We start from the raw sequence: 27,664 nt of genomic DNA, 5'->3' as shown, positions 1-27,664 counted from the left end.
GGACACCAGCATAACAAGGTACAGCGTAGGGGGTGGAGACACCAGCACAACGAGGAACAGCATGGGTGGGTGGGGACACCAGCACGAGGAACAGCGTGGGTGGGTGGGGACACCAGCACAACGAGGAACAGCGGGGGGGACACCAGCACAACGAGACACAGCGTGGGGGGGACACAAGCACAATGAGGAACAGCGTGATTTATAATTTGATTTCAGGTCAAAAACAAACCTCAATGAAGCCTAAAGCTCACAGCCTACTAAATTGAATTATTCTGCCCAGCACTTGACTGCTAGGAGCAGTTACTTCTTACAGCAGAAGGAAGGGTTGCCACTTGCAGATAGTTTTTCAAGGCAGTCTTCCTAATTGCAAGCATATAAGGCCCTCAATATGAATGACCTATTAATTCCCATGGGACCAGAAACCGCTTCGGAATTATGAGATTTGTGGAAGCACCACAGATTTTTTTATTTTACCCGGAGATTTCGACTGCTGAAAACAGACGAAATCTGTGTGAAGGCATGGAAAAAATGTGAAAATACCAGGGGAATTAGTACCAGTGTTACAGATTTTACCCAGTAATTCTTTATTTCTTAGTGGTCTGTTAGGGTCCAACTTGGATTTTCCCTGTATCAGTAACTCTGGGGGAGGGACATTCCTGCCCATTTTGCTTGGCCAGTCATAACGAGGGCCTTAGACATTTGTTTCACTGCATAAAACATGTAAACACCCTGGTAATCAGTCCTTTTCACTCCGCTCTCAAGCTTTCAAATAACAATACGTTGGCGTATTTAGGTGCTCTCTAATACTAGATCTTTCATAGATTCACATGGTTGGATTATTCAACATCATGTCTGGAACTCTTGGTAAACAATGTTAACATAGCAGTGTACATTAAGACTCAATAACATTGGGAGACAATGATACAAGTGCGGAGTGTGAGCAGGGGGATGCATTGGACTCACAAGTTTTACCCAATAGTGAACACTTGTTGAATCTGACTGGACCTGACAGTAGTCCCTTTGAACAGGTGTTGCATCCGACTTGGATCTGAAAATTCTACCCCCACCTCCCCGTTGGCCACACACATGCACATTGTGTAGTAGTAACGTGTACGACAGAGGAAGGGTTTTTGTTCTTTCTTCTTTCCCTAACGAAGTTGAGAACATATTGGACTTCCCGGTCTAGTCTCTGCGCCCACCACACACACCTAAGCGAAGCGGTCTGTGTCAACTGTAACTATGCTGCAATGTTAGTTCTCTGTATTTTTTTGTTGATGGAAAACTGAATAATCAAATTGAAAGAAACACTCAACAGAAAATTGCAAATACTCAGGGTGCTCTGCACAGCCTTCTACAACTGCAAGTTTAGATAGTTAACACTTACTTGCACTCGTTAATAGACCAATAAAAACTAGCATTACAATGATACACATGAGAAATATTTGGGCCCGAAATTTGACAGTGAGGTGAGATTCCAAATTCAAGTCCGAGACTTAAGCTCACACAATAATCACAGGGCTGCGGATGCCAGGGGCGGCATTCTGAGGGATAGCCCCTGGTGCTACAAGCTCTAGCTACGCCTTTGACTATACTCGCTACTTGTGCCTTGTGGTTGGGGGTAAGGTGGAAGGTCTGGGTACCAGATCCAAATGCCAGCAGTGTGGTTTGGTCGTGGGTCTTTCCAGCGTCACTAGTGTGGCTGTCACAGTATTGCCTGGAACCTTTAAGAGCACAGCTGTACAACTGGTGGTCAGTGGGAGGTTTCTCTCTGGTCCTCTGGGACTATATTCTGTTGATTATCTGTGTGCTCCTTGTGTAGGACCAACAAGAACGTGCAATGTAACAGCAAGCGCTGCCATAGGTTCTCCCTTCAGTCGCATGATGCCCTGATAAATTAAGTACACGTTTCTGTGCATCGCATTGGTCTGGCACAATGGGTGCCAGACCAGGGATGCTCTATTAAAGCAGAAGCATCGTAATACCTCTCAAAGACATCCTACAGATGCATGAGATGTTCCTTCCTCCAAAGGCGCGAGGGAGTATTAAGAACATATAAGCATCACATGTACAAGTATAATTATTTTTATGATGACTTGATGTTGGGTGGTACTGTTGTGCACGGTTTCATTGAGGTCATTCCAAGGCCAGCAGGTGCTACAGTGCTCTGAATTTGCTAAATACAGCAATGCGTTTTCAAATAAAATGTTCTTTCCTGACACGCCACTTCTTTTAAAAGTGTTTTTAATTCAAGGATGTCATTGTCCTGCATTGTGTAACTTCGTTGCAGGGTCTACAGTGACAGTATGCGCCATATTCTCCGTATGTCGGCCTTATGGATTTTTCTGTTACACCATGGATGCACTGTCCTGGACATTGTAGGGTTTCGCCTACAATCACATGGATGAATCACCTTCTCTTCTGTTCATAATTCAAGAAGGTATTTCTGCATACTTACTTGGGGTGGAAACTGGGATGGAGTTTGCCCAGAGACCCCAAATTTACCCTACAGTATTTTGCAGAAGAAATCGACAAAAATAGATATTAGGCCGCCCTCATGTGGCTGGGGCTATTTGTCTCAAAACAGGACATCACCAAAGCATGGAAAGATGAAAATGTCCACAGTTTAGAAAGATGGAAAACGAGTCTACTCAGATGTATGAGTCTGGAAATCCCTGTGAATGCCTTTTGGGGATCCCACAAAAGCACCACAAGATATGGGCGGCCTGGGCTCAATATAGGGGGATCCTCTGGCACGACCAATTGAAGGCACCCCTTCCATAGATGATGAAGTCAGGACATTTGGAGATGTTCAGCTACCACGAGTAGGGGTGGTAGTGTGGGATACATGTGACTCCGGGGAATGTGTGTCAGAACCTTCGGAGACCACGTCATTAACATGCGTGTACTATGCAGTTACTCATATTTTGATAGCAAAGGGTTTGTCGTGCAAGAGCTTCGAGAGGTTATGCATATTCATGAGTCTGTCATCATTCTTTTTTAACTGAATTGATATCATGGCTACACTTTGGCTTGGTTTGATTCTGCTGGTGTTATGATACCTTATTCTTCAATTTGTAATTCTAAGGTTTTGCCCTACGGTTCACCAATGGTTTGATATTCAATAATGGATCCTTTCTCAAACAGAATATTGGGACTGCCTGTCATATGAAGTGGCAGAAAAGTAACTTGGTTTGCACTTCATGTTGATTTGTTTTTGTGCTCTCTGTGTTGTAATCAGTTTTGTTTCAGTGATAAAAAGGAGATAAGACATGCAGGCTGGATGCCAGAAGTGGCTCAAGTTTTCAATAATGATCGCCTCGTGGATTTGGTCTTATGACACTAGTGGTTGCTGTTGTCTACCACATATGATAAGGCTTTTACATGCTGTTCTTACACGTAGGTTTCTTTGTGTCCCACTGCCAACTAAATCTTTCCGACCTTGATGAGCGGTGATAACTTATGATTTTGCAGTTGATTGCTTCAGAATACTGCAGTAAAAGCTAAGAATTTATTCCATTTCACGAAAGCTATTCCAGCAGATTGTAAATGTCATTCTCTCTGCAAGTATGGAGGATTCTGGCAGACTCAATATACCTTCTTTTAGATCTCTGAGAGGGTTATATTGAGAATGTATTGTTTTGCTTTCACTTTCTCTCTTTAGCAGATTAGGTGCTATATACCTTCAAAAGATGACTTGCCACTATGATACCAACCATGACCTTGCAGCATGCTTTTCTCAGGTGAGCCAAAAACACCGCTTCACAAGACTAAAACAAGCCTGAAGATCCATCGGAATCCTGAGATCGAATCTGTGGAGCAATCCTAGCCCTCAGCTCGAGCAGAGAGTCAACTACCTTCAATTCAGGAGAAGCATACAAAGAGACCTGTTCTGAGCAATGTTAAATTAGAACCTTCAATACCAGGGGAGCGAATGAGGAATGCTGGCTTAAGTACCCCACACCTATTCCAGCTGGACTCAAAAACCCTTTTTGTCACTTTTTCAATCTTCTGCAGTGAACAAGGTCACACGTCAGCACTCTGTAAGGCTCTCTAAAAATAAATATAAATAAGTTAGGGCTCAGAATATGGCTCTCCAACTACTTGGCTATACTGCTAAATGTGGGCAAATGGGCAATATATTGATTGTATGGTATAATGTCGACAGTTGAGATTTGCAGATATCGGCTTAGGATTGAGGAAGATATATGTACCTGTAACTTTTTCCTTTCATCTAAGTCACTGACATCCTCCTGTTGATGTATATGCTCACCTGTACCGGTGCGTTCCCTGTTCTGACATTATGACCCCTCACAGAACCCTATGTTGTGAGAAACTAAGGTTTCTGTAGACAGATTTTGGTGATAACCTTCCTCAATATCTTACGTCCAGTGAGCTAGTGCAAGAGGTGTTAGATGACAGTTGTTCTTAAGTGGCGGCTGTGCCTGGGTCTTAGGTTTATATGTCAGTCCTTAAAAGAACAGCACTTTTATTATGGCCTTTGTCAGACCTTGCTTTGAAACTTGTTTCTGTTCACAATAGTTGTTTGTTGAGGTTAGTGCTGTTTGTGAACAGGCGTTCCCATCTTTCCAGTTTGTATATGGTTCTTCTTTGGTTGAAGGCCTCACTGAGATTCCAAAGGTTGTCTGAGTACTGTGAGGGAGATCTGGGTCCTAGGTTATCCTGTAAGAATTCATGTTCCTCATCATGGTAGTGTTGATTTGATCTTTCTGGTGTCTTAGGTTCTTGTTACCGATTTGATGACAATGTTCAAATCATGCATGATGTGGAACCACTGTGTGAGTGTGTGTTTTTTTAAACCTCTATATCTGTGAAGTTTTATATTTTTCTGAGAGTCGCTCTTTTTTCTTAAGAGTGGATCAATATGGATGCTTCCACATGGATTGCGGCTGGAGTGGAACTCCAGGTTATCTCTTGTTGGATACCATTCGAACACTTGTCCCTTCTTAATTCATTCTTATGCTGGCAGGCAGGACTATGATAAGAAAGAGGGGTAAAGTGATATAGTCATGATATTATGTTATATGCCACACTTTATTATCAGTCTTCAATTAAATCCCTCGCACCTGCAGCCTGCGTGGTCTGTGTCTCTAACTACTGTGGTACTGAACAAGTAGTAAAAATAGAGGACTTGCACTTAAGAGGTCAGGTATTAATCTTCTTATGTCTAGGAGAGGGGATACAATGTTGCTGCCCCTTTCCCAGTCTTCTCTCATCCTGAATACTACCAGCAACTTATCACAGCATTGTGATTTTTTTTATCTGTCTTCTTTAGAGGTGAATGTAATATGCAAGCATCACTTACCATTTTTGTTTAAACAAACACTGAAAAAAGAAGCACCACCACAAAAAACAAATTGCGTAATCAAAACTAAGTCCAATTATTTGATGGAACTCACTCAACAACATAGAGGGCCAGATGTAGGATGCATTTTACTGGTCGTAAACAGCCCACTTTTACATACCAACCCTTTTTTGCGGGTTGGTAAGCAAAATAGGGTTTGCGAGTCGCTATTAGGAGGGGGCGTGTAAAAGGCTTCCCTTCCTAATAGCGAGTCGCACTTGTATGTATGAATGTTTTGCGAGCCAGGAATGCGGTCAAAAAACATTCGCACATTACCACCAATTTCAAATTGGTGGTAACCCATTCGAAAATTTGAAGGGATCCCTTTTCTTTGTGCATGGGGGCCCTCACCATTGTTTCAGAGCAGGCAGTGGTCCCACTGACCACTGCCCGCTTTAATAAAAACGAAAAAAAAAATTTAATCTTTATTTTTTAAATGCATCCTGTTTTTCTTTAAGGAAGAAAAAGGAACACGGGCTGCATTTAACTACTTTATTTAAAAAGCTGTCACAGACATTGTGGTCTGCTGACCCCAGCAGGCCACCATCTCTGTGAGTGAAGGCCAATCCCAATGGGTTGCAAACTGCGACCTGCCTCTTGAATATTAATGAATGCAGGTTCATTGTGAGTGACCCATTTGGGAATCACAAACAGTGTTTGAGACACAGTTGTGCATTAGGTTTTATGACTCGTAAATTGCGATTCACCAAAAACCACACTTTGCAAGTCGCAAAACCTGACTGTCGTACATGTGGCCCTAAATCACAACTGGCAAGTGGAAAAAACATTGTCAACTGAACTAACAATTTACTCGCTTTAGGAATCTGCTATGAATTCTTTCTTTATCTTCAACAAAAGGGAAATCTTTATCTTTGAAAATATCCAGGAACTGCCAAAAAGAAAAGGTTGTTGCACCTTAAGACCTACAAAAGCTGTTGAACTCCACCACATGGTAGCTTCTATGTCTCCCGCATTTATATTTGGAAACTTTTCTTGGCGCACTCAGTCCCATAGATAAGCCTTGATTTCACGTGTTAAATCGTTAAAACAGGGAGAAATAGATAGAGAGACTACTAGCCAAAATATGACCACTACTCTACAAATATATCCAGATCAAAATATTTAGTAGCTACATTCTCCAAGTTGGGCCACTACTATTTGTGTCGCCTGATGTTAAGTAGGACTTTAACGTAATGAACGCATCCTTTAATTTATTTAAAATTGATTTTACTCCCAACATCTCAAAATATAAAGTAGAACACTCCTAAACATTATCTATGGAAAAGGGATCACTTGATATATTAAAAAAAGCTTGATCCACTATCAAACAAATCCTTTGAATGCTAAGACAAGTAAAAACATTAAGAATAAAATCGTGCACTGTGGTACCCAGCAGAAAAGAAACAACAATCGTGTTTTTTGCCAACCCTCCTCAAGATGACAGCTTTGAAGGGTTCATTAAGACAGAATCAAGACCAAGTATATTTTTATTAAGTAATGAAAAATTTGGGAATCCTCACTTTGTGAATATGTATTGATATAACAGGCAGAAAAGCTCAGAAAAAAAGAGTTTTTCATTTCTAGACAGAAGCATTAAGAAGTGGGATATTTTATAATAGTTTTGACTGCCCTGTGAAAAAAGTAACCATCATAATTAGCATCATCCTAAAAAAACTGTGCTTTCTCGCAATGCCAGCCATTATGTCACAACAATACAAAATAGTAAGCAATGCTATACCAAGGGGAGCATGGCTCCTCTGTATTTTGTATTTTAAAGGAAAAAAGTGGTCTAGACAAGACTTTTCTAAACTTAAGATAACCTCTTTATTCAGTTAAATTCAATTTCTTGTTTACTAAATGCATTGAACAACTTCAATCTTATTGAAACGTGAAATCATTGTTTCTAATACAAAAGGATAAAATTTATTTCAAGTTTAAAAAACTTGCTTCTATACTTAATGTTTGTCTTTAAAATACAGAAATACTTGACAAGATCAATACCCTATACACAAAACCTCTCAAACAGGGCCACTAATTCCCAACTTACAAAGCGATAAAGACAGAAGAAAAGATAAAGCTGGTTGAGGATCTGTCTTTTGGCAGGGGACTAGCAATAAAATCAGCAAAAATAGAAGTCATATTTAGATGTTAACGAAAAAACAACAGTGCAACTGCTTTTTCGCAATCAAATGAGTTTAGGGTGGATAGTGCAGGAGAAAGAGAATATGATTATTGAATGTTGCAGGTATTGTTATATGATTTCTTTCCAATTCTCTATCTGCAAAAGCCACTATGAAGCATTAACAAATTATCTTAAGAGCTTTGGTAGATGGGTAGTTTGATCTTAGAACGATGCCCTGAGATTTTTATTACAGCATCACTTTTAAGACTCCGAGAAGGAGAAATGGTAGCCCAGTCAGACTACATTTGCTGAACCTTGATCTCAAAATTACCAGCTGGTGAGAAAATCCTATAAATTTGTTAAGGATTTCAAGAACCATACAGTGTATACATAAGTGCTACATACTCCTAGAAGCCAACTTGACAAGCTAGCACTACATCACTTTGGACCACCTATGTCTCCATATTATTGATAAACCACTTAGTATAAGTTTTTTAAACAATGTAAAGCGTGGCAATGGATGGAAATCAATCTGGGTCAATAAGAGAATTCTTATTGTGAACTGGTACCCATGTTGTCCAACTTTGGAAAATCATTTTAATTGTCCAACTGCCATACCAATGGTACCGTACAAATCTTCCACCCAGGGTTATTAGTGAAAAATCAGACAGAAGGTACTGATCAGATGGTTTGCCTCTCCTGACTGAAGAACAGCAAGCTAGTAAGTCAGTATTAACACATATCATTAGGCGGTTTGTATTTGCATTGTCAGCATCAGTCATTGTTAAGAGGAACCACAGGGCATGGGTGACTGTGTGGTTCGATGGTAAAGCCAAGTATCCACAATCTATGACAACTTCCAAAATACAGAAACGACTTTACCTTAAATTGTTACAAAGAGGGCACCGCAAACACTTTCTGATTTCTGGTGCTTAAGGGATCTCTTAAAACTGTGTTTAGCAATACTGGGATTAGAAAGAGAGGAGCAGGTTTGATGGCCGCTAGTGTTCAGGTTCAGTTTCAGAATTCACCAATTTAAATGAAAATAGCATGAAGCAGTTCACACTTTTAACTTATTATAGAAAGGCAATTAAAACAGAATTTTCTGTGAGTTTTTTTTTAAATCTGGTACTGAAAAAAGGCTGAATCAGGCCTCCCATTAGATATTTTGACTTTTGGGCAAATATGCCTCTCCCCAGATGTTAAACCTTGGGTTCTAACAGTTTTGGTCCTTTAGGTGAGGTCACCTTGACTTTAAGTGTAATTACTATAGAGTCATTGTCACTTTTGTCTTTTAGCACAAAAAAGATCAACAATAGTATTTTTAAGTAAACCACAATCAAGCAAATCATAGTCAACAACACGTTTTTAGCAGCTGATCAAAGCTAAGGTTGGTACATTATTCATTCAGCCATTAAACCTTTGCAGTTTAGTACTCTGTTAAGATATAACATTTATTTATGTTGCGGGTACCTGGGTTTTTCAAGCTACTGGCCCAATCATCATCCAGAATACACATCTCGGAGGATCATGCATTCATATTACGCAGGCCTATGACACTGTTCTTGCTACAACTGTTCATATGCTTCTAAAAAGAGCTAGAGGCGTCAAAGAGATGTAAGCGTTAATCATCAGGGATTGCATACATCCATTTATTGAAAAGAGAGGCTTTCCAATTTGCAGCAAAAGCAGCAAGAGGAGAGCCAGAAGGCCACTGTTCTTAGCGGAAAATGTAACTGATTCTGTAATATGTTTTCATAAAAGTACATAGCCCATCTAATGATCTCCCTTTCTTTGATGGCTTGGATTTTACCATAAAAAACTCATCACCATTAAGCCAAAGTTTGCCAGTTGACCATGCCTCTTGCAACTCAATAATACAGAAGAGAAGAATGACATTATTACTTTTGAAACATCCCTGTGGCTCTTGAGATATGCAGTGTTTCAATATGTAGTTATAATGCTCAAGAAGTCCCATCCTTTTGCTTTTGGTCAATGAGAGCTACGGAGACTGCTGATTGGTAAATCTAAGGCACGCATTGATTCCATCCCCAGCCTGCCTATAGATGGTCATCTTTCTATCATCAGTGGGGGCTGCTGCAGAGGCCGAGGATATCCCACTACTCAGAACCATAAGAATAAGAAGAGTTACAGGGTCACTCAGAAGTATTATTAGTTTCTTCTAAATCAAAAGGTATCAAAAGTAATAATGTGTCAACTTCAGTGGCTGAGAAGTTTGTCGGAATAGATGTCACTATGGGTTTATGTTGTGTTTTAAGTTTCTATCAAGGTATTCCTCTACACACCCGTCCCACACACAAATGTGTCTGATGATCAACAAAACTGAGTCACAAGTTTGAATTAGTCAAACACATTTTTAGACAGCAGCCTCCACATTACCTTAACCAGACAGAATACAGAGAATGCCAAATGCACTAGGGCCAAACCATGAAATCATTTACGAGTACAGGAAGAAGTACTATATACTTAATCTTGCATGCTTTTGTGAATCATCCCTGAAACATCTAACTCACTATTAATAAATGAATAACATTTTGGATATTTTTTTGGCCAATTCACAAAGTGATGGAAGAATACTTAAAAGAGTATTACAGCAGCACTCGTTTACATTCCTTATATACCTTTGTGAATCAGCCCCATTATTTAAATCGTTAACAATCCCAACAACTTCTTCTTTAAGAGTGATCTTTATGAAGAGCTTTTAAGTAATTGTGAATTCACTTTAGAGGTTCATATGAAATAAGTTTGCTAATTACTTTGCCTCTGTGACCATGGCCGGCAAGAGCTAGATGCATGACGGTCCTTGAGAACAGTTTGAAAAACACATGACATTTCACCAGGGACTCTGCGGCAGACCATTTAGTGTTTCATGTGAGGTTGAAAATCCATGACGTAGTACTGTGGTCAAGTTGTACTGTGGACTTCTGCACAATGTGGAGGCTCTCTAAGGAGAGACCCAAAGTTGCTATGTATCTACAAGTCCCTCTCCACTCTCTTAGCTCCATCTCTATTGCTTCACTACTTTATACTGTGCAGATCCCTGCCTAAATTCTTGGAATCTATTTTAATTCATCTTGTATTATGAATTCATCTTTCCATTCATTTGGTCACTTATTTAGTCATTCAATGCAACCTACTTCTCATACATCCTCTGTCCTCGCATGAAGACTTTGATCTCATTGTCCATGGGAAAGGTGCCGTCATCCTTCCTGAAGCGATAGAAGAGCTTGACATCCTTGAATTCCTTATGTTCATCACACACTAAGAAGTAAAGGAAGAAAAGCACATATCAGAGAAAATACACCCCAGCAGGGGAGCAAAAGCGCAAGAATCATATAGCAGTGAAGAAGACCGATTTATTAGGTCTGGCAGTAGCAATGCATGTTAGCCAACCTCTTCATCCTCTGCTCTGATAATGCGCAATTCAAATTTTAGGTCTGTGCACTTCAGCATACAGAGCATACAGCATTCAGCATGAGGCAATAGCTTACTTCAGCTATTGGCAGACTTCCCTGTGAGTGATGGCATTTTGCTCTCTCACAAAGACTACATCTGCACACAAAGCAGTTGCCTTAGTGTTAGGGACTACTATGCCATTTTGCAAATTTTGAGACTACAAAACTATTTTTGCTTTTAGCCACTTTTGTTTTTTAGATTGGCGAGGGCCCAGCAGCTTCCTCAACAAATAACGTTTTTGAAAACCAATGACATAACAAAACAAGCATTGACACAGCCAAAAGACTGGAAGCCAAAGCCAGACCTGTTGGTTTTGCCAATGCTTGTTTTTCCTCAGTGGATGTCACATTACAGCAAAGTTGGTGGCTCTACAATTGGCTATCATTCTGGAAAGCATATTCGGGGCTGTTTGATAATGACTGAACAGCTGACATGACTGCAATATTGCACATTATTCTATGAACATGGGAGGTAATTCAACTAGTAATGACCACCGTGCAAAGAACTTCATTGGATAGTTAGATGGCGTTGGGCCTCAAAGTGCTTAGGATATCTCCTCTTGCATATGATACGCCTTGCTCTCGATGAGAACCTCAGAAATCTTAATACGAGTTGGAAGCCATTTACACAGCTCCGTGGAGCAAACAACGAAGACAGAGCTCCATGTGATAGTATGCAGTACAACGCGCCACTCAGCTCTTAACATCCACAACAAGTAGCTAAGCATTGCATCATACTTTTTTGTACTTTGTATTACACAAAACAATACACTGCAGATAATAACATCGAATCCAGTTATCCCTACAGCAGAACCTCTAAAACTAGAGATGGCACGCCTGAGTCAAATGATTACCTGTTCCTGTTTTAAATGAGAGCTTGTACTGTTGAGGCCAAATGGTGTACAGATAAAGCATTTATTTATATGGCAGAAATAACATTTCACACAGCAGGTTTTACAATAATAACAATAACAGCAACTTGCACAGTGGGGGGTTCAACGTCAACCAAAGCAATCTCTGATATGATTAGTGGGTGTTACCATTCATTTAACAGGGAGATTAAGTGATTTGCCCAGAATCAGAGGAGGTTGAGGTGACGCCGGTAGTGAAACCTGTTTCCCCAGTTCCCAAGTCGGCAGCTGTGGCCGAAAGACCAGATTTTAGTATATAGCAAGATGGCCAGCCAGGATTTATGGGTTAAGTTGGAAAGTAAAGTGATCCCTACGGCTTGGTCAGACTTTGAGGGGAAAAACGTTCTCCTTCTGGTTCCTTGTCCTTCAACGCCTTTATTAAATGCATATATTGAAAGATCCCGAGGGAAAGACACTTTCCATTTAAGAGAGGGTAAAGTTTAAATATACTAAATCCAAGCGTGAAAAGGAGGCACTCACAGACAGAGATGAATCATTTCTTGCCTCTCCCTTTAGCAGTTCTGCAGACTTCAAGGTTTAGCTCTACAATATGTGCTTGGTGATTTAATTTAACAAGCACATTGCAAAACATCATATTTTCATCAATAAATATAGGTCAAGCCTGGGTCCCCAGGGGGCAATGATATGAGATGCGAAATGTTCTTACACTTCTCAACAAAAGGGATAGCATCAGACCAGTCTGGAAGCTCTTCTCCAAGCCTCGTTTATATTTAAAAGGCAGATAAAAGACATCACAAAAGAGTACATTTTATTCAACCAGTTAACATTTATATACCAAGGGTGGAAATAAAAATAAACTTCACTAGTCTCATAAGGGACTAGTGAAAACCCTTGCACTGAAGGTGCACATTTAGTATAAGAGCCTAATAAATGCAATGTTGGAAGACAAAAGTCAACAAGAAATGTCATGTGTTACTAAGGGTTTCCTTGGAAGGTCAAGGACCAACATCCACTGCAGGGAAAAAGAGCAGCAACACACTGAAGAAAGTTATCCTAGCACTAAGATTATTTTCTAAAGGTCAGTTCACTCTAAAGGAGTGATTTGCAGCAATGACTTGACTTGGGTTAGACCCTATATTCCATTTCAGGAAGTGGCCATGACCGAAGGTAGGGATGGTATGTACTCCTTGAGGGCCAATTAGATGGTAAGCCAATACTTATAGGGGGCATCTACGCTCCAACACAGATCCGGAAGCGTTCAGGCACTCTCTATCCGCCATGTTAGCTCATAAGACAGTGTTGCCCTTGGTGTAGGGAGGCAACTACAACTGTGTGCAAGAACTCGACTTGGACAGACCCCACCCTCCAGTGCCACGCTCCTCTGCATTTCAGGAGCTAAGTAAATCATTGATCACTGTTGGATGTGTGGCGATCTCAGTTCACTAGGACTCAGCTTTATTCCTTTCACTCGGTGCCTCATGATATTTATGCATGCCTCGTGATCTTTATGCATGCCTCAACCGTTTTCTTTGCTACGCCTCCTTGACACCCCTTATCCAACACTTGGATTATCGGAGTCGCATAGTCTCCGATCATGATTCCCACATGATAGACCCCCGGTGTGTACCTCCTCCACATCCACAAACATCTACGAAGAGGCTCTCAAGGGATTGAACTGGGTCTGAACTGAGGTGGCAAAGTGAGCTAAAGAACGATGATGGATTCAGCCAGATCTGTGACTGGGGTTCAGTGTCAGAAACATTTCAGGGCTCGGTCCATAATCTACTTGTGTTTGCTTTGTTTGTCCTAAGTTGGCAGGGTATACCCAGACATGGGTCCCCTGCCCACTTTGCCACTGGATTCAAGCTAGCCTGGCTGATGATGGGTGTTACCCCGAAACCGGTCCCAGGAGACTTGTATTCCTGGCTTGGCAGTTTGTGCTGTTCCATGAGGCACAGGGTCAAGACTGATTTGCATATAGCTGGGTCTAAACTGACGTGGCAAAGTGAGCTAAAGAACGATGATTGATTTAACCCAGATCTGTAACTGGGGGTGAGTGTCTAAAAATGTCAATGCTCCGTCCATCATCTCCTTGTGTTGGCTCTCGAGGGATTGCCTGGAGGAACAATTCTTCTGTGACGAGTAAGCAAACCATATTCGGCAGTACTTTGCTAAGAACCACAAAACAGCTACTACCAGGGCACTAGAGTGGGTAGCCATTAAGGTGATGACAAGAGGTTTCTGTACCCAGAAGAATGTAGGAGTCCACCGGACTTTGGATAGGGAAATAGTAGACGCTTAGAAGCACCTCGTCTGACTGGGTAAAGCAGTGGACTGCAATCCTGCACTTGCCCAGCAACTCGCGGATGCAAAGTCTTCCTGCACAGCCCTCCACAGATAGGGTGACAGGTCGGGCAGACTACTGGCCTGGCTGATAAGACAGGACCCCACAGTCAGCCCTATTATGGAAGTGGCCACACTTTTGGGTGCCACCGTTTGCATGCAGGGCGAGATTCTGCATGATTTTTTCTCTCCCAGGGGCCTGAGAACTTGGAATGGTATACTCGCTGGTTACGCTAGGAGACCTCTTCTCTGATGGCCACCTTCTCAAGTTCGACCAGTTGATAGCGTAACATGGCCTCCCTTCGGGGAAGTTCCTTCTTCACAAGCAAATTAGCCATACCTGTTGTACCCTTTGGAGCTTCTCGGAGGGAGAGCCTACCACTCATCCAGTACTGCAGGCCATCTTTACCATGGGTGGCGGTCAGCACCTTATCACCTGGCTGTTTAAAGCCATCCATGAACTGATGGCTGTCCCTCTTGCAGTGCTGCTGCAAAAGTAGGAGGACTATTTTAAGAGAGCGCTGCATGATAGGAAATGGGAACTAGCGTTAGAATTCCCCCTGGCTCGTCTACCGTAATTCTTGCTTTAAAAATATTAAATTCTTTCTTCTACACAAAGCATATCTTACCCCAACCAAATTGAATCGTTATTTCCCTGACGCACAGGTGGATGGCCCCCATTGCCATACCCCTGACGTTGAACTCAAGCATATGTTGTGGTCCTCTTGGGCCCTGCAGAGTTACTGGCACTCGGTACACACCACCCTGTGTGCGGTCACAAACTTACCGGATACGCACATGTGGGAAGCGTTCTCCTTGGGCATATTTAACCATAGAAAACAACAGAAGGCGCGCACTTGTTTTGGGGCCCTAGCGCTCCTCCTTGGGAAACATGCGCTCACACTCCCATAATGATCTCCCACAGCCCCACCGGTAGGGGCATGAAGCAGTCTCCAATGGACTACCCTCCTCATGCACCTTCTACAGACCTTCTACAGGAGGTGGGAATTTATGCCATTTCCCCATGACCTGAGCGTGCCTCTCCCACGAACACCACTTACCACTCATGCGGTAGGGGTCTGCGTGCTTGTGCCTGTCCACTCTTTCTACCCTCCTCTACCTAGTACTCCCTTTTCCACACTCCTGGCAGCCAGTGCATGTGCATTACTTTTTCGACTGCTATGGCCTGCCACTGCCATCTCTTTCACCCACCCTACCTCCACCCCAATTCCTAGTTCTATCCCCAGTTCACGACATTGCGGCGGTATAGCGCTGGCATTTGCAGGTGCATATTGACTAGAACTTTACAACTGTTGCTGTTTTGTATGTAATGTTCACTTATCGATATGTGCTCTTTTAGGTATGAACTGTTCATATTCCAAGACCACAGTCTAACACTGTGATAGACACTGTCGACTGCAATTGTTGCCAATAAATATGAATCCCCAAAAAATCAGTTAATGACTTAATGTCCTCGTATCATCTCAAGGGCTACATGTGTGTGCTGTGAAGAAAATGCTCAGGAGTAAGCATGGGCGAATTTTGCGAATCTCGCGTTCGCGAATTTTGCGGATTAGCGAACTCGCAATCCGCAAAATCCGCGAATTCTCGCGAATTTGCGGATTTTTTTTTTGTGTTTGCGCTGGTTTCTGCCAGTTCGCGAGTGCGTGTCCAGCCTGTTTGGGACACTCTTTTTCATCACTGCCACTCTCTGTCACCACTGCCACTCTCTGACTACTCATGCCACCCTCTGGCCCACCCATGCCACCCTCTGTTTCATCACAGCACCCTCTGGTTGTCCAGTCAGTGTACATTATTGTGGCAAAGCAAAGCACACCTTCCCTGCCTCAAGTGCCCTGAATTAATTTGGGGCTGATTAATGTGTCACAGAATATTTTTTTAGCTGGCACCTGCTTCCTTAGTGCTTCCTGATTAGTGATCTTTTGCACTTACTAAGTGCTTTCATTGTTGCAAAATTAGTTACAACACCTGCCCTGCCCCAACTGACAATAATGAATTAGGGGCTGATTAATGGATTTGAACTTCCAGCCTGGCTCCTGCTTGTCTCCCTTAGCTGTAATTCAGGACCTTTGTGGCATATGTGTAACTATTCTGAGGTTCAGAGCAGGGTCACATAATAGTTGCAACTGGCAACTGAACTCTGGAGGGGCCCCTCAGGAAGCACTACAGGAAATGGCTACTAATGATGAGCCTGAACTTTTGAACCTGGTAAGTAGTTTCAGTTTTGCTAAGATCGTATTTCTGCAATTTAGCGCTTATTCGCGGGGCGCGAAGTTGTACTGGGAAGCCGCGAACTCACGCGAACAGTGCGAGCAAGCCATAAAATCCGCTGCTCGCGGATTTGCGGATTTTGCGGGAGATTCGCGAATCTCGCGGATTGCGAATTTACCGAAAATCCGCAAAATCCGCGAGCGAAACGGATTTTCCGCCCATGCTTACTCAGGAGAGATAGCTGTAGAGGCTAGAATCTTCAGGAACGACAGAGGACGTGGGTTTTTGCAGTTAACTGCAGTTAGATGCTCGCATTTAGGAGGGCCATTAAAACTCATTTGTTCCCTAAGGTTTTTTAATTTTTTCCCTTCTTGCTCCTGCCCGTAGTTTGTGTGGCGTTATGTGTGTTATCTGCCTGTTCAAAAGCGCCGGGACACCCCTTTGCTGGGGCAGCTGTTGCGCTATAAAAATTCCTATAACATAACATAACATAACATAACTTTTTTTTAGGACTCATGAGAATCTCTGAACCGACTGGGAGGTGTTCAGCAAAGGGAAGGTGTGTCTGAATGTAGTAGAACATTTAGTCTTGTTCTTGAAGACAGTACTGATTTACATGTGACGTAGAGACTATCTTAAAGTTGATTACAACCCTTGTCTGGGTACAATGTTTTTGCGAAGTTGGTGCCCCTGGGCCTTAACAAACGTGAGGCACACACTCTTACACAAGTAAAAAGGCATTTAATTAAAACTTCCAGTAAACATTTTGTACATTTTTCTGTGATCAATTAATTCTGGAATGTCATTAACAGCATGCTACAAAAATATGCTGCCAGAAACATCAAGATTATATTTTGAAACTCATCCTACAGACCTTCAATGTGGTAACAACTGTCAAAGTAAACACATGAAAAGTCAACATGTTTCACAAGCTATAAATGCTTTATCCACCATTGGATATCAGCACCATGCAGTGCAGGACTGGGAACAAAACCTGTTTAGACAGGTTCCACACCGAATCAACAGAGCAAGTATAACAAACAAGCATTTTACTTTGTAGAGGGCTTACACTGCTCTACCCAAGACTTTGGTAAAACAGGGAGAAAACTGCAAATTTTTACAGCTCGCTTTTAAACTATTTTAGCCTAAAAGATACATATGTTTCACTGGATCTAAAGGGGAACAAATTACTTATTTAAATACTCAGAAGTGGCCTGTGCAGGTAAGAACGGTGGGGCGGTGGTGCTGCGTGGAGAGGGACTCAACCAACGACGACAAGGGAAAAATAATTATTTATTTATTTTTCCCTTGTCGTTGTCTGTCGAGTCCCCTGCCCATCCCATCGACCCACCGCTCTTACCTGCAAGGGCCGCTCCTGTAAATACTTAAGAATTAACCACAGTAATGAGAAACTATTTTCCAACTGGAAATAAAATGTCAAGCACATGCCAAACACGGAACTGTGCATCCACTACAAAGAGAAAAAGGTCAGAACAATGCGGGCTCTGCCAAGTGTGCACGAACAACGCAAGCGCAACCACGCTTGCCTTTACCATGCATATGCGAGGTCTAGCTGCTGGAATGGGCGGGCCCATGAACAGGAAACATTGAGAGAGGACGCCGTGAGGTAAGTGGGACTGTTGCTGGGGTTTGGGGGGTGGGGGTAATTTTTAAGGGTTGGGCGTAGTTTCAGGGATGGGCGGTCGGGATGTTTACAGGGCTGGAAGGTTGGGGATTTCATTTGGACTCAGGGGGGTCGGGAACGTTTCTAGGGCTCCTGGCGTCAGGGTAGTTTTTAGGGCTGTGGCAGGGTAGTTTTTATGGCTCGGGGGCGGTTCAGGGAGGTTGTTGGGCTGGGTTAAGGATATTTGTCTTCAGGATAGAGGGGTTCGTTTTAGGTCTCTGGGCGAGGAGGAAGAGGTTGTTTTTTGGGCTTGGGGCCCACTTTAGGGCTCTGGGCAGGGGGCAGGGATCAGGGTACTTTTTTGGGCTTTGGGGTCTCTTTTAGGACTCAGGGCGGGGGGCTGGGTCAGGAATAGAATTTTGACCTAAAGGTGTTTTAGGGCTCAGAGTGGGGGGGGGGGGGGCAGATGTCAGGGTATATACATATATATATATATATATATATATATATATATATATATATATATATATATATATATACATAGTAGAACAATACAATAGAGTGATGCATAAATTATGCAAAAAAAAGAAGTTTAGATGGAAAGCAACTCCACTATAGAGCACTCTCAACACCAGCGACCCTCTAAATTTGCTCACCTCAAATGTCTGCTTTTCTGTCAAAGTTTTTAAGCATAGGATTAGCACAGTGCCAACTACGCCGAGATAGAAAGGGACAAAGTCTTTAAGGATAGGATTAGCACAGTGCTATCCATGCTGAGCTGTACAATGACCAAAGCCTTTTACCACCCCAGGCACAGTAATGCAGCTTTGGATTAGTAAAATACCATCCAAGCCAACCTGAAATGTACAAAAGCAACCCCTGACATGTGTTTCGCTCGTCAGAGAGGTATAGCTTTGTCCAGACACAAGGGAGCACCCAGTAGAAGTCTAAACAATACCCTTTCAGGCATAGAGTGACACATAAAGTATGCAAAGAAAGAAGCAGAGAACTCTGGGTACTTCTCAAGTTTAGGTGGTAAGCAGTATAAAGACTTTGATAGAAAAGCAGACATTTAAGTAGAGCAAATTTAGAGTGTCGCCAGTCGCTGGTGTCGAGAGTGCTCTATACTAGAGCTGCTTTCCACCTAAACTTGAGAACTACCCAGAGTTCTCTGCTTCTTTTTTGCATATACATAACATGCCTTACCAAAGCATATTTCATTGTAAAGACATCTGTGTTAAATGCATATGCATGGTTAAGACTTGCGAGGTTAAGACTGTGTTGAACTGGCATGTGTGGTAATCGCATGTGTGCTTCCATCACAAGACCACTACAAAGCATTGTGTGTACAGCCGATAAATATGTTTGTTCCACTGGTAAAGCATTGTTTATCTGATATACGAGGCCCCTATAGATACAAGCACACAGCAAAGTCAATAGGTCTCTCCTGTCAGTCCGGTTGGCTTCGCCAAAGCCTTATAGCCATGCTATACAGCATCTGCAAAATGCTGTGCAGCATGGCGCAAACCTATAACACGTCATTTTGTAGGCGCGTGCATGTTCTGTTATGCCTGCATTTCTACAAAATTATACAGGTGCTGTTATTTTTATTACTGATGCAAGATGGCTCGTTAAATAAAAACAAAATACAGAAGTAATGCAAAAGCTTTCTTAAGGCACATAGGCCAGCAGAAATGTTCCATCTGGTTCTCTGCTGTAAATAAATAAACAAATAAACTTTAAGAAAAGTCTGCAGATGGGTTGAGGGAGCAGCAATAGGAGTAGAAGAGTGGGGCAGCTATGAGGAATCAAAGGGTGGGGGCAGCTATGGGAAGTGAGAGGGTGGGTGCAGCTACTTGTTGGGAGTGTAGGGGCAGCTATAGGTAGTGGGATGGTGTAGGGGCAGCTACGGGGAGTTCAGCAACGGGGGAGTGGGAGGGTGGAGGGGCACCAGGGAGTGAAAGGGTAGCAATGGGGAGTGGGAGGGTAGCAAGAAGGAGTGGGAAGGAGGGGGTAGCAACGGGGTGTTGGATGGTGGACTAGTAGCAACAGGATGTACAGCAATGGGGAGTGGGAGGATGGGAGCAACAACAGATGGGCGGGTGAGGGCAGCAACGAGGAGTGCTAGGGTGGGCGGGGGGACAGCAACAGGGAGCGGGAGGGTGGGGGGTCAGCAGCAGGGAGTGGGAGGAAAGGGGACAGCAACGGGGAATCAACGGGAGAGAGGGACAGCAATGGGAGTTCAGCAACATGGAGTGGAAGGGTGAGGACGCAGCAATGGGGAGTGGTAGAGTAACGGGGCAGCAATGCAGAGTGGGAGATCAGTAAAAGGAAGTGGGAGGATGGGGGGGAAGCAACGAGGAGGTTGGGGGTTCAGCTCTCACAGGAGAAACACATGAGGGAGAAAGAAACATGAAGGGGATAAGCACACAGGGGAGAAAGAGCAACATACAGCGCGGTGGAGCGATTACGAGAAGTACACGAGGGAGATAGCTGACAACGTATACACTCTCTGGGAGACCTTAACGAAAAAGACAAAACTAGTGCCTGAAAATTAATCAGTGAAAGGATAAAAGTAATTGAGGCTAGGCTCCATAGAAGGGACAAACACAAAAAGATAGTGCCTGGAAGTTAAGCAGTGGAACAATACAAGTAATGAGGCCATCATACAAGCTAACGAATAAAAAGCAAGAAAATGTGGTGACAAAAAAGCCACTCAATGGAAAGCAATGCGCAGGTCCTAAGCCAACTGTAAGCTAACAGTAAGTCTTTTCATAACCAGTAAGCCGGACCTAGAAAGGTTTTGTGAATCTGGCCCTGAATCAAGGGGTCATCAGCAGAGGCATTTATTCTCCATGAGGTTGTACTGAGCTCAGTTCAGTTCTTAACATGGGCAGGCACTTTCTATTATTCAGTACCTGTACTTCTTTCATTTGAAAGAGAAAGTAGCTGCACTTCTCACCACTGGTACAATGCTTTTAATCTAAGAGTACCTGCACTTCACAGAAGCCAGCAGGTACTCTGAAGAGTGAGTACCTGCATGTCTGTATTTCCATTTATAGCACTGGCTCAGTTCATAGGCAATACAGGAAGAACTGGTAGGTACTGGTGATAGAACTAATGTACTGGGTAATAACCTCGCTCTGGTGCCCATGTGATTGTTGAAAATAGTGCCACCTATGCCCCAAATCCTTCGTGAGGCAATGCTAGGATGTGAACAATTCAGAAAAACCCCAAAGTGGATAGTGATCTGAAATAAACTGTTCACTGCGTACCATCTCATCTAAACTGAGTGAAAGGCTCTCCTAATTTGGGAGAGTTGGCGATATGGCGGGAAGCCGGGGGACAGCCAGAGGCTCGCGCCACTTGCCCCGGGCCTGGGGTAGGCCAGGGGGATGGTAGGCCACCTAGATGCTGCCCCGGAAAAAATCATGATTCTGGGTTCTCTGCGGTCATGGCCAGGCCCCTTAAAAGGAGCCGTGACTCTGCGGGCAGGTCTCTTGGTTCCTGCACACCACCGAAGTCGCAGCTCTCCTAATTTTGCTCTCCCCACACACTGAAGGACGGACGTCCCCATAGACGACACTGAGGCCGCACACCTTCGGGAGCCACATGGGCTGAGAGCTGTTTTCCTTACCCACCATCCCCAGAGCAAGGGGCACGGGGCATGTTGGGGTGTGGTTGTTTTCAATTATGCAGACGTATGCCCCCTTTTTAGGTCGAGCTTTGATCGACCTGTTATATCTCTTCTGTGGGGTTTGGCAAACGCACCTATTGCCATTGGTTACTATCTGTGGCATTCAGAAATGTTGGCTTGTTATTGGTGCATTTGTGTAAATGCCCCTCCTTTGCCTACTTAGTTTGTCCCTGGCGATTTCACCTAGAGAACATTTTGTTTGGCTATCACACTGTACAGCGTGTCATGGCCCCTCCGCCTTGTTTTCATTCCTCAGCTAGTTTCCTTTGGTAGTGGCTACAGATGGCTTTTGGTTTCACATCCGCTTGACTGAAACGTGTTTATCCATGTAGTTACTTGTCCGGGCACACGCACCCTCGTGCTACTCACACGTTCTCTGCCCGTCACGCGCGCACCTAAATTACGTTGTGTACTCACACTGCTGCCCCACACACGCGCCCCCCCTTTCTAAGAGTCGCCCGCCCTCTGGAGTCCCACACATGCCCTCAGAGACCCCCTCTCACCCTGTCTCCCTCCGAACCCCTCCCCCAGCAGTCAGCCATGACCTCCACTACACTTGTTGATGCCGGTGAGTGGATGTCCAGCCACCTGCTCGCTCCGGATGTAGGACGGATGATGTTTCTGATGACAATCGAAAAGTCCAGGAGGCAGACACTGACCCCTTTGTTACACGAAAAAATGCCTACTTTGAAAAATAGCAAAAAAGTCTTGGTTGAGCGGCTGCACTCCTTCTCTTTGCTCATTACTCTAGATCTTCAACTCCTTTATTTGGATGCGTGCGGAACAGTAGCCGTGGAGCGCCTCTTCACAGCTCAATATGAAAATAATTCCAAGTGGGGCACAACTCTTCTGCACCCTGCTGTCGCACTGCGAATAAGGAAATCTTTCCGACATCCTGTTTTTCATCCAACGATTCATCATTTTTATCTCTTTGCAAGTGTTTATCCAAAATCTTTAATCATACTTCTGCTTTAGTATTACACCACTGCGGAGAAAACATGTTTGTGCTATGAATTTTTATTCAACATTTTCAAGTGTTTGACGTTGCCAATCCAGGCTTTTACGAAGACATGTGAAGTCAAACATGTTCTCAAAAGTGATTTTTAAATGTAAGCGTGTCCCAATGCATTTCGAATCTATTAGATTCTTCGTCAGGGGTTAACTACAAGTAAAAAAATGAGGAAACAATTCAGCTAGCTGTTCAGTCATAGTTTCAGTGCGAAAACACCCCAAGCTCATTTTTCTAATTCCAACCACACCCAAACCCAGCAACAAAACGACCAGTATTTACCCTTAAACATAAAGAACCTCCCTGTTTACTCATATCAATCCCAACTTTCAAAATATACTTCCCCAATTATATTAACTTGTCTAGTGTCACGACTCTCTCCCATTGAAACAGTATCCCAAAAACTACGAGCAACCCTTCTCTCCCAATTACCTTATCTGGCCATGTTTGGCAACATGCCTCATTTCCCTTGCTTTTCACAGAAATGTTTGTTGTTAATCCCTCCCGCACATAGCGTTTTTAAAGATAACGTTTTTCCCACCTGTTCACAATCAGGTCGTGATATTACTCCACCCTCCTTATTTAAAAAGTGTCCCTATGCCATAAAACTACATCTCCCACTGTGCACTACGATTAATATCTAGACAAGGAAACCCCTCAAATTGAATGCGTCCCCATGAATTCAACAAAATGTGAAACAACAAACGTAAGTCCGTATTAAAGCAAAACAAGAAAATTATAAGTCAATGTTAAAACAACATATTAGGTTCGATGAAGTGTGTTGAAGCAGCGAAGTCAATTGCTTCCTTAATTCAATACCAAATTGGTGAGTCATAACGTTTAAAGCGGGAGTAGCTGCAATTATTTTGTAGGTTTTGTGGTCTCACAGGCTGTGCAGGTGCCACAAGGGTAATGTCCTGTTCTTTTTTGATTATAATTACTCATTGGTTCTAATATTGGAATACAACGTAAGGAAAGTACCTATCACTTTTACTGTAAAAATATATGACATCTTTACATTTGTAACCGCAAATGACAATAGAGAATCTTTCGTCTCTTTCTATCACTGTGGTTTCCCACAAATTGAACCGGATTCAACTCACGAAGAGTTCCGGGCGGCGAGTGGCAGAGACAGCACAAGCTGCGAGACCAGAGGAGAAGGATAGAGGTAACACGCGGCATTTCCGTGCAATGGGGATTAAAACCGCAATTAGTCCCGCGGTTTATAATGAAACTAACGAGTGCTCTATCCCCACAGTATAACCTCCCTCTGAGCGCCCCTCTACCTGAAGAAGCAAATTCTACAATACGTAGAGGTAGGCTCCGATAACGACCATCATGCGCGCATCAGTTCCACCATAACAATATAGTGCGCAATTATTCTAATCAGTTGCACACAGTATTAAGCCACATTTCCCCCGTAGTCATTCCACTAAGTCTCGTAAAACTATAAAAGGAGACCGTTAGAACCGCAATAGAGTTTTATTTAAAGCCGTAAGAGCACAATATCATCACCTGATAGCGATACGTTAAGTCATCACCACAGTTATCAGTACCATGAAGTCTTTTCTGACACGGATAATATTACAGCTATGGGCACTGCACTACAGTATAGCGAAATCACTCTTATTCACTATGGCATGAGAATGACTAAGTTGACGCCTGAAATGACTGTGATTCTGCAAAAAGTATTGCCATTTTTTAGTTTCTTGAAGAAAACTGTACAATTGTACACAACTGTGTTGTCTCCTCCCATTCCCCTTTTCCCTACACATTGTTGTTGTGTGCATGTCTCTCTTCTCTTTACAGGTACAATGCGACCTTCTACTACTCAAAGAATCAGGTCATAAATTTACCTATTCTTTCACTTTTGTTCACTGCACCACTTTTTTGGTCCTGATGAAAGCCTACTGGCCATTTGGCAATTAAGGCTGAAACAGGTCGACCTCGATTTTTCACTAATGGAGTGCGCTAGAATTCATAATCGATTCATTAGCCACGCAAATTGAATTTTATATCTGTCCAACTCCAGATTTATTAAAAATCGATACACTGGTTGTTAGGACAATTTTTAAGATATCACCACTTTTTCACTCACCAATTCACGATCACTACTGCCTCAACCAAAGGTAAAGCCTCCTGGCGGAGGGTGCACATAAAAAATTGACCCAAGGATTACGCACTCACGTGTTTAAATAAGCGGGGACACATCATATACCGCTACGAGATATCAAAAAACGCGTGTATGAGGGTCTTTTATTGGGAGACACCCACTTACCTACCTGCACACCTTGGTTTACGCAGGACAAATGATCCTTTTCCCCTTTGTGATTATGAATGCTTGTTGGTAGCAAGCAAGGAGAGTGCTGTTGTGGTGTGAGTGATGCTGTTGTGGTGCTGAGTGATGCTGTTGTGGTTGGGCTGAGTGATGTGGTGGTGGTGTCCCAGAGTGATGTGGTGGTGGTGTCCCAGAGTGATGTGGTGGTGGTGTCCCAGAGTGATGTGGTGGTGGTGTCCCAGAGTGATGTGGTGGTGTTTCCCGTGAGTGATGTGGTGGTGTCCCCTGAGCGATGTGGTGGTGTCCCCGAGTGATGTGGTGGTGTTCTGTGAGTGATGTGGTGGTGTTCTGTGAATGATGTGGTGGTGTTCTGTGAGTGATGTGGTGGTGTTCCGTGAGTGATGTGGTGGTGTTCCGTGTGTGATGTGGTGGTGTTCCGTGAGTGATGGGGTGGTGTTCCGTGAGTGATGTGGTGGTGTTCCGTGAGTGATGTGGTGGTGTCCCGTGAGTGATGTGGTGGTGTCCCGTGAGTGATGTGGTGGTGTCCCGTGAGTGATGTGGTGGTGTTCCGTGAGTGATGTGGTGGTGTCCCGTGAGTGATGTGGTGGTGTCCCGTGAGTGATGTGGTGGTGTCCCGTGAGTGATGTGGTGGTGTCCCTGAGTGAAGTGGTGGTGTCCCAGAGTGATGTGGTGGTGTCCCCGAGTGATGTGGTGGTGCCCCTGAGTGATGTGGTGGTGCCCCCAAGTGATGTGGTGGTGTCCCTGAGTGATGTGGTGGTGTCCCAGAGTGATGTGTAATACAGCCCCTGATAGCAATAAATGTGATGACACACTGAGACCAACCAACCGCACAGGCACGTGTGTATGGGTGTATGTACTGGTGGACGACCTCTAGAAATATACAACAACAAAAAATACAAAATTGGTTTAGCTCCAACACTGGAACAAGGAAATAAGGTTTGAGTCCAGTATCAGCACAACATCGTATGATTTTGAATAAAATCCCTCAAGCTCCTGTGCCTTTAAAAAAAATGATACCTTGTGTAATGGTATCTGGTTCCTAGGGCCAAGTTCTCACTATATAAAACTAAGAACAAATTGATAACCGGGATGAGATTATCTTAACCACACCGCTACCTGGCAACCCCTGAGCAAAACACGTGGGCGAAGTCCGGCGTTTAATAGTGTAATCCACCAGGTGAATGACGAATGAACACGAAAAAGTGGGTGAGTGGTCAAGTATGCACAAACAACCCATGGACATTACCAGTGTAAATTTCCCTTGCACACACAGAACCAATACCATAGGAACAACTTGATTTCAAGATCCCCTCTAACAACAAGCAACACAAAACAAACCCATCTAAGAAAATCATACCAAGAAATGCATCCACAAATAAAGATCATGCCACATTGAGAAATAATGAGGAAACCTTCACTGAAGTCAAAGTGAAAATAGCTATCAAAGAACTAACCAGGTCCAAATATGATCCTGCTGAAAGTCTTCAGACCCCAACTGGAATGGTGGACACAAATCCTAGCAGCCACCTTCATAAAAATTTTGGAACGCCTTGTTTGCCCAGCATCCTGGCTGAACAGCATAGTTTTAAGATTATAAAAAAGCCCAAAGAACGACCCCAAATTCTACAGACCTATTAGTGTCCTCAACACAGAATGCTAACTCTACTCTAAAATAATTTTCTTTGTGGGAGAATGGAACAATTTAACAATTCTCCTTATTCTATCCTAATGGAAGAATGGAAAATAAAACTAAACATATTTAATCCAATTGAAGGCAGATTCAGGTTAGGACTCTCAACCGTACAGCAGTTCTTCATTTCTACCACACAACCCACAAACACATCACAGCCAAAACAAAATGCCCCTGTATATGGCAACCACGCTTTACCGCAGCCTTCAATCTAGTTTCAAGGGAAGATTATAGCAAAAACTGGCAAACTTCACCCTGTAATTTGCTGTTTTATACCTGGTTCAAATGTTGAACACAGGAACAAACTCTAAGGTAAAGGTAAATCCAAAAGGAAAGCTAAACACACAATTCTCAACCTCTGGAGGAGTAAAATAAGGCTGCCTCTGTGTTCCACTCCTGTTTTCAATCTACACAAATATATACAAAGAGGTCTTGCAACTAACAGCCATGGGTAAATATGGCACATCCAAATGTCTGACAATTATCACACAAAAAACTAAGATAATGAGGGTCTGAAAAAAACGATGGTTAAAGAGTTTTCATCCTTGGGAGATGGAACTCGAGGAGGACAACACATTTATTTACCAAGATGTAAATAACAAGCAATATAAACTGGGAGACCCACATCAAAACAGCAAGTGAAACAAATATTCTTTAGGAACAAACGTAATAAGTATGTTTACACCACATATGCAGGTTTTCCTATCTATTTTCCATACACCATTTCTTGATTTTGGCGTTTATCTGCTTAACACCTTTTTAAGCTGCCTAATCTTAACTTTTAAAGATTGTAATATCATGGAATTTGGAGATTTACGTTATACAAACGGTATGTCGGTTTCGCTTATATTAAAAAGACTAATCTCGTGGAAAAGGGCAAAAACTAAACTAAAAGACTTGACATGCAAATTGCTATACATCCTATCACCAAATTCTTA

At 43.0% G+C, this 27,664-nt stretch overlaps 1 protein-coding gene across 1 annotated transcript in view; it reads right to left on the bottom strand.

Moving 5' to 3' along the window:
* The window catches only part of DEPTOR (DEP domain containing MTOR interacting protein), a 545,002-nt gene that overhangs the window by 254,610 nt on the left and 262,728 nt on the right, over positions 1 to 27,664 (bottom strand). The window contains exon 4 of the mRNA XM_086966162.1: positions 10,643 to 10,766. Within this exon, the coding sequence (XP_086822288.1) occupies positions 10,643 to 10,766 (124 nt within the window). The remainder of the gene's footprint in view (positions 1 to 10,642; positions 10,767 to 27,664) is intronic.

This window comes from Lissotriton vulgaris, chromosome 4_1, assembly GCF_964263255.1.
Source record: "Lissotriton vulgaris chromosome 4_1, aLisVul1.2, whole genome shotgun sequence".
NCBI lineage: Eukaryota > Metazoa > Chordata > Amphibia > Caudata > Salamandridae > Lissotriton > Lissotriton vulgaris.
Note: the sequence above shows the minus strand (reverse complement) of the source record. Positions and strands in the feature narration are given on the sequence as shown.